This window comes from Oncorhynchus mykiss, chromosome 13 (genome assembly GCF_057628025.1).
Source record: "Oncorhynchus mykiss isolate SJ-2025 chromosome 13, ASM5762802v1, whole genome shotgun sequence".
Lineage (NCBI taxonomy): Eukaryota > Metazoa > Chordata > Actinopteri > Salmoniformes > Salmonidae > Oncorhynchus > Oncorhynchus mykiss.
The window spans coordinates 76,561,371-76,568,870 of NC_143034.1; the positions used below are offsets into that span (position 1 = coordinate 76,561,371).

The following is a 7,500-nucleotide window of genomic DNA, read 5'->3' on the forward strand; positions in this document are numbered from 1 at the left end:
GTAGGGAATAGGGTGCCATTTGTACCACAGTCACACCATGTTGTTGACGACCAGGTAGAGGTCAGGCTAGATGGGATGTCTCTCTCTGTTCCTGTGTGTTGTGTTTCTATGGTTACACTCCATTTGAGATGAGATGTGGTGTGTGAGACTCTCTTAAGATGCTGGTTAGTTTAGCTATGGTTACCACACACACACACACACACACACACACACACACCATGTCTTTTACTTGAGAATGCTATAACACAGTAATGAGTGTAAAGCTGATCTGTGTCTCAGGGAGTGTGTGTGTCAGTGTGTGTGAGACATCTGTGTCTCAGGGAGTGTGTGTGTGAGACATCTGTGTCTCAGGGCGTTCATGCCTGGCAGGCTGTGTGTGTGTGTATGTAAAAGCAGGTCAGGTTCTAATAGGATCCTAGCCCAGGACAGCCCAGGACATTACTCAGGTGATCTATATATATATAGCGTGGTTCTCCCTGATGTCACCACAGCCTTCCTCTTGTTATCTAATCTACCTCACTGATCCCTGCCTGGCACTGACGTAACTACCGACCCTGACCCCGTTCAGCAGCCAGGCTTCTAAACCTGTCCTGACCCTGCTCCACCCTGACCCCGTTCACCAGCCAGGCTTCTAAACCTGTCCTAACCCTGCTCCACCCTGACCCCGTTCACCAGCCAGGCTTCTAAACCTGTCCTAACCCTGCTCCACCCTGACCCCGTTCACCAGCCAGGCTTCTAAACCTGTCCTAACCCTGCTCCACCCTGACCCCGTTCACCAGCCAGGCTTCTAAACCTGTCCTAACCCTGCTCCACCCTGACCCCGTTTACCAGCCAGGCTTCTAAACCTGTCCTAACCCTGCTCCACCCTGACCCAGTTCACCAGCCAGGCTTCTAAACCTGTCCTAACCCTGCTCCACCCTGACCCCGTTCACCAGCCAGGCTTCTAAACCTGTCCTAACCCTGCTCCACTCTGACCCCGTTCACCAGCCAGGCTTCTAACCCTGCTCCACCCTGACCCCGTTCACCAGCCAGGCTTCTAAACCTGTCCTAACCCTGCTCCACCCTGACCCCGTTCACCAGCCAGGCTTCTAAACCTGTCCTAACCCTGCTCCACCTTGACCCCGTTCACCAGCCAGGCTTCTATACCTGTCTTAACCCTGGTCCATGCTCTTCTTCGGCTCCCAGTCCCACTCAGCCCTGTTCTTACTATAAGACCAACCCTATACCGTGCCCTGTGTTATAAACCAACCCTATAACATGCCCTGTTATAAACCAACCCTAATCCATGCCCTGTTATAGACCAACCCTATAACATGCCCTGTTATAAACCAACCCTATAACATGCCCTGTGTTATAAACCAACCCTATAACATGCCCTGTTATAAACCAACCCTATTACATGCCCTGTGTTATAAACCAACCCTATAACATGCCCTGTGTTATAAACCAACCCTTTACCATGCCCTGTGTTATAAACCAACCCTATACCATGCCCTGTGTTATAAACCAACCCTTTACCATGCCCTGTGTTATAAACCAACCCTTTACCATGCCCTGTGTTATAAACCAACCCTATTCCGTGCCCTGTGTTATAAACCAACCCTATTCCGTGCCCTGTGTCATAAACCAACCCTTTACCATGCCCTGTGTCATAAACCAACCCTATTCCATGCCCTGTGTTATAAACCAACCCTATTCCATGCCCTGTGTCATAAACCAACCCTATACCATGCACTGTTATAAACCAATTCTATACCATGCCCTATTATAAACCAACCCTCTACCATGCCCTGTGTTATAATCCAACCCTCTACCATGCCCTGTGTTATAATCCAACCCTCTACCATGCCCTGTGTTATAAACCAACCCTATACCATGCCCTATGTTATAAACCAACCCTATACCATACCCTGTGTTATAAACCAACCCTATACCATACCCTGTGTTATAAACCAACCCTATACCATGCCCTGTGTTATAAACCAACCCTATATCATACCCTGTGTTATAAACCAACCCTATACCATACCCTGTGTTATAAACCAACCCTATACCATGCCCTGTGTTATAAACCAACCCTTTACCATGCCCTGTGTTATAAACCAACCCTATTCCGTGCCCTGTGTTATAAACCAACCCTATTCCGTGCCCTGTGTCATAAACCAACCCTTTACCATGCCCTGTGTCATAAACCAACCCTATTCCATGCCCTGTGTTATAAACCAACCCTATTCCATGCCCTGTGTCATAAACCAACCCTATACCATGCACTGTTATAAACCAATCCTATACCATGCCCTATTATAAACCAACCCTATACCATGCCCTGTGTTATAAAACAACCCTATACCATGCCCTGTGTTATAAACCAACCCTATACCATACCCTGTGTTATAAACCAACCCTATACCATACCCTGTGTTATAAACCAACCCTATACCATGCCCTGTGTTATAAACCAACCCTATATCATACCCTGTGTTATAAACCAACCCTATACCATACCCTGTGTTATAAACCAACCCTATACCATGCCCTGTTATTCACCAACCCTATTCCATGCCCTGTTATAAACCAACCCTATACCATGCCCTGTTATTCACCAACCCTATACCATACCCTGTGTTATAAACCAACCCTATACCATACCCTGTGTTATAAGCCAACCCTATACCATACCCTGTGTTATAAACCAACCCTTTACCATGCTCTGTGTTATTCACCAACCCTATTCCATGCCCTGTTATAAACCAACCCTATTCCATGCCCTGTTATAAACCAATCCTATACAATAACATTTGTGATTTTCCTGTTTATCTTTTTACAGCCCCAACAGAAAGATATCCAGCACTGCCTTTGGACGGTAAGTTACTGAGATCATCTTTTTACAACAGAAAGGTAGGAGGGAGAGGGACTGTACTGATGGATCAGGTGGCTGGTAGAGGGAGGGACTGTACTGATGGATCAGGTGGCTGGTAGAGGGAGGGACTGTACTGATGGATCAGGTCTACTGGGGTTATCTGATGGATCAGGTGGCTGGTAGAGGGAGAGGGACTGTACTGATGGATCAGGTGGCTGGTAGAGGGAGGGACTGTACTGATGGATCAGGTCTACTGGTAGAGGGAGGGACTGTACTGATGGATCAGGTCTACTGGGGTTATCTGATGGATCAGGTGGCTGGTAGAGGGAGAGGGACTGTACTGATGGATCAGGTGGCTGGTAGATGGAGGGACTGTACTGTACTGATGGATCAGGTGGCTGGTAGAGGGAGGGACTGTACTGATGGATCAGGTGGCTGGTAGAGGGAGAGGGACTGTACTGATGGATCAGGTGGCTGGTAGAGGGAGGGACTGTACTGTACTGATGGATCAGGTGTACTGGGGTTATCTGATGGATCAGGTGGCTGGTAGAGGGAGGGACTGTACTGATGGATCAGGTGTACTGGGGTTATCTGATGGATCAGGTGGCTGGTAGAGGGAGGGACTGTACTGTACTGATGGATCAGGTGTACTGGGGTTATCTGATGGATCAGGTGGCTGGTAGAGGGAGGGACTGTACTGTACTGATGGATCAGGTGTACTGGGGTTATCTGATGGATCAGGTGGCTGGTAGAGGGAGGGACTGTACTGGGGTTATCTGATGGATCAGGTGGCTGGTAGAGGGAGGGACTGTACTGGGGTTATCTGATGGATCAGGTGGCTGGTAGAGGGAGGGACTGTACTGGGGTTATCTGATGGATCAGGTGGCTGGGAGAGGGAGGGACTGTACTGGGGTTATCTGATGGATCAGGTGGCTGGTAGAGGGAGGGACTGTACTGGGGTTATCTGATGGATCAGGTGGCTGGTAGAGGGAGGGACTGTACTGGGGTTATCTGATGGATCAGGTGGCTGGTAGAGGGAGGGACTGTACTGGGGTTATCTGATGGATCAGGTGGCTGGTAGAGGGAGGGACTGTACTGGGGTTATCTGATGGATCAGGTGGCTGGTAGAGGGAGGGACTGTACTGGGGTTATCTGATGGATCAGGTGGCTGGTAGAGGGAGGGACTGTACTGGGGTTATCTGATGGATCAGGTGGCTGGTAGAGGGAGGGACTGTACTGTACTGATGGATCAGGTGTTCTGTTGTTTTAGTCTCCCTCTTACACTTTGGGAATTTTTTATATAAAAAATTAATCACACAAAAAAAAAGTTAATTACCCACCTCTTCATCTTTTTCCTCTCCTCCTCCCCCTCCTTCCTCACCTTTCTACTCTCTTTCTCCTATTTTCCTCTTCGCCTCCCTTCTCCTCTCTTCCTCCTCAACTCCTCTCCTCCTCCCCGTCTCCTCTCCTCCTCCCCCTTTCCCTCTCCTCCTCCCCCTTTCCTCCTTCTTCCCTCTCCTCTCTTCCTCCTCCTCCTCCTCCTCTCTTCCTCCTCCTCCTCCTCTCTTCCTCCTCCTCCCCTCCTCCTCCTCTCTTCATCCTCCTCTCCTCTCTTCATCCTCCTCTCCTCTCTTCATCCTCCTCTCCTCTCTTCATCCTCCTCTGCTCTCCTCTCCTCCTCTCCTCTCTTCCTCCTCTCCTCCTCTTCCTCCTCCTCTCCTCTCTTCCTCCTCTCCTCTCTTCCTCCTCCTCCTCTCCTCTTCCTCCTCCTCTCTTCCTCCTCCTCTTCTCCTCTCCTCTCTTCCTCCTCCTCTCCTCTTCCTCCTCTCTTCCTCCTCCTCTCCTCTTCCTCCTCTCTTCCTCCTCCTTTCCTCCTCCTCTCTTCCTCTCCACTCTTCCTCTCCTCCTCCTCTCCTCCTCTCCTCCTTCTCTCCTCTCTTCCTCTCCTCCTCCTCTCCTCCTCATCTTCTTCCTCCTCCTCTCCTCTCCTCTCCTCCTCTCCTCCTCCTCCCCTCTCCTCTCTTCCTCCTCCTCTCCTCTCCTATCCTCTCCTCTCTTCCTCCTCCTCCTCCTCTCCTCCTCCTCCCCTCTCCTCTCCTCTCCACTCCTCTCTTCCTCCTCCTCTCCTCTCCTATCCTCTTCTCTCTTCCTCCTCCTCTCCTCTCCTCCTCTCCCCCTCTCCTCCTCCTCTCCACTCCTCTCTTCCTCCTCTCCTCTCCTCTCCTCTCCTCCTCCCCTCTCCTCTCCTCTCCTCTCCTCTCATCCTCCTCTCCTCTCCTATCCTCTCCTCTCTTCCTCCTCTCCTCTCCTCTCCTCTCCTCCTCCTCCTCTCCTCTCCTCCTCCTCCTCTGCTCTCCTCTCTTCCTCCTCTCCTCCTCTTCCTCCTCCTCTCCTCTCTTCCTCCTCTCCTCTCTTCCTCCTCCTCCTCTCCTCTTCCTCCTCCTCTCTTCCTCTCCTCTCTTCCTCTCCTCCTCCTCTCCTCCTTCTCTCCTCTCTTCCTCTCCTCCTCCTCCTCTCCTCCTCCTCCTCTCCTCCTCATCTTCTTCCTCCTCCTCTCTTCTCCTCTCCTCTCCTCCTCCTCCCCTCTCCTCTCCACTCCTCTCTTCCTCCTCCTCTCCTATCCTCTCCTCCCCTCTCCTTTCCTCTCCTCTCCTCTCCTCTCCTCTCCTCTCCTCCTCTCCTCCTCTCTTCCTCCTCCTCTCTCCTCTCCTCTCCCCTCCTCTCCTCTCCTCTCCCCTCCTCTCCTCTCCTCTCCACTCCTCTCTTCCTCCTCCTCTCCTCTCCTCTCCTCTCTTCCTCCTCCTCCTCCTCCTCCTCTCCTCCTCCTCCCCTCTCCTCTCCTCTCCACTCCTCTCTTCCTCCTCCTCTCCTCTCCTCCTCCTCTCCTCCCCTCTCCTCTCCACTCCTCTCTTCCTCCTCCTCCTCTCCTCTCCTCTCCTCTCCTCTCCTCTCCTCTCCTCTCCACTCCTCTCTTCCTCCTCCTCCCCCTCTCCTCTCCTCTCCTCTCCTCTCCTCTCCTCTCCTCTCCTCTCCTCTCCTCTCCTCTCCTCTCCTCTCCTCTACAGTCAGTTGTTCCAACACAACCACAGTGCTTTTAGCAGCAGTCAGGGAAGCACAGAGGACCTGTTCAGAGACTCCATCGACTCTTGTGATGTGGACATTACTGAGAAGGTAAACACACACTGTACAGACACACACACACACACACACACACACACACACACACACACGGCTTTACCCCCTGGACAGGACACTAGACTACCACAGGGCTTTACCCCCTGGACAGGACACTAGACTACCACAGGGCTTTACCCCCTGGACAGGACACTAGACTACCACAGGGCTTTACCCCCTGGACAGGGCACTAGACTACCACAGGGCTTTACCCCCTGGACAGGACACTAGACTACCACAGGGCTTTACCCCCTGGACAGGACACTAGACTACCACAGTGCTTTACCCCCTGGACAGGACACTAGACTACCACAGGGCTTTACCCCAAATCCACTCCTTGGCTGATTCGGGAGGCATCGGGTCCCGTTTCTTTGGTCTCACCTGAACCTATGTGTCTGTCCTCAGGTGAGTTACCTGGAGAAGAAGGTGACCGAGCTGGAGAATGACAGTCTGGCTAATGGAGACCTCAAGTGTAAACTCAAACAGGGCAACACACAGCTGGTACACAGGTGAGATATACTGTATACACACCAGACCTGGGTTCAAATACTACAGGATGTCAAATATCGCAATTTCTTTCACATAAATTTAAAGAAAGTATTCAGATATATTTTCAGTATTGTAATGTATTTGGAAATACACTTGAAAGGTATTTGATAGAATTTTCAAATACTTATTTCAAATACTATTTTCAAATATCTGGGTTAAATGCATAGGATTTAAGTATTTGAAATACAATTTTGCAGACTATTTAGTTTTTTTACAATAAGTACTAACACTAATAAGTACTCAAATACTCAAATAGAAGTACTTGTTTTTGGGCTGTGTCTTTGAAAATGCAGTACTCAAATACTCAAATAGAAGTACTTGTTTTTGGGCTGTGTCTTTGAAAATGCAGTACTCAAATACACAGAAGTACTTGTTTTTGGGCTGTGTCTTTGAAAATGCAGTACTCAAATACACAGAAGTACTTGTTTTTGGGCTGTGTCTTTGAAAATGCAGTACTCAAATACTCAAATAGAAGTACTTGTTTTTGGGCTGTGTCTTTGAAAATGCAGTACTCAAATACACAGAAGTACTTGTTTTTGGGCTGTGTCTTTGAAAATGCAGTACTCAAATACACAGAAGTACTTGTTTTTGGGCTGTGTCTTTGAAAATGCAGTACTCAAATACACAGAAGTACTTGTTTTTGGGCTGTGTCTTTGAAAATGCAGTACTCAAATACACAGAAGTACTTGTTTTTGGGCTGTGTCTTTGAAAATGCAGTACTCAAATACACAGAAGTACTTGTTTTTGGGCTGTGTCTTTGAAAATGCAGTACTCAAATACACAGAAGTACTTTAAATATCAGATAACATGAGTGTAAACATTTAAAGCTCATTTAGACAGAAGTACTTTAAATATCAGATAACATGAGTGTAAACATTAAAGCTCATTTAGACAGAAGTCCTTTAAATATCAGATAA

At 49.1% G+C, this 7,500-nt stretch overlaps 1 protein-coding gene across 3 annotated transcripts in view; it reads left to right on the plus strand.

Annotated features, from left to right (window-relative positions):
* The window catches only part of rab11fip4a (RAB11 family interacting protein 4 (class II) a), a 117,426-nt gene that overhangs the window by 102,168 nt on the left and 7,758 nt on the right, over positions 1-7,500 (plus strand). For all 3 annotated transcript variants that reach the window (XM_090197739.1, XM_090197741.1, XM_090197740.1), the window contains 3 exons: positions 2,828-2,863; positions 5,926-6,031; positions 6,440-6,543. In XM_090197739.1, the coding sequence (XP_090053865.1) occupies positions 2,828-2,863; positions 5,926-6,031; positions 6,440-6,543 (246 nt within the window). The remainder of the gene's footprint in view (positions 1-2,827; positions 2,864-5,925; positions 6,032-6,439; positions 6,544-7,500) is intronic.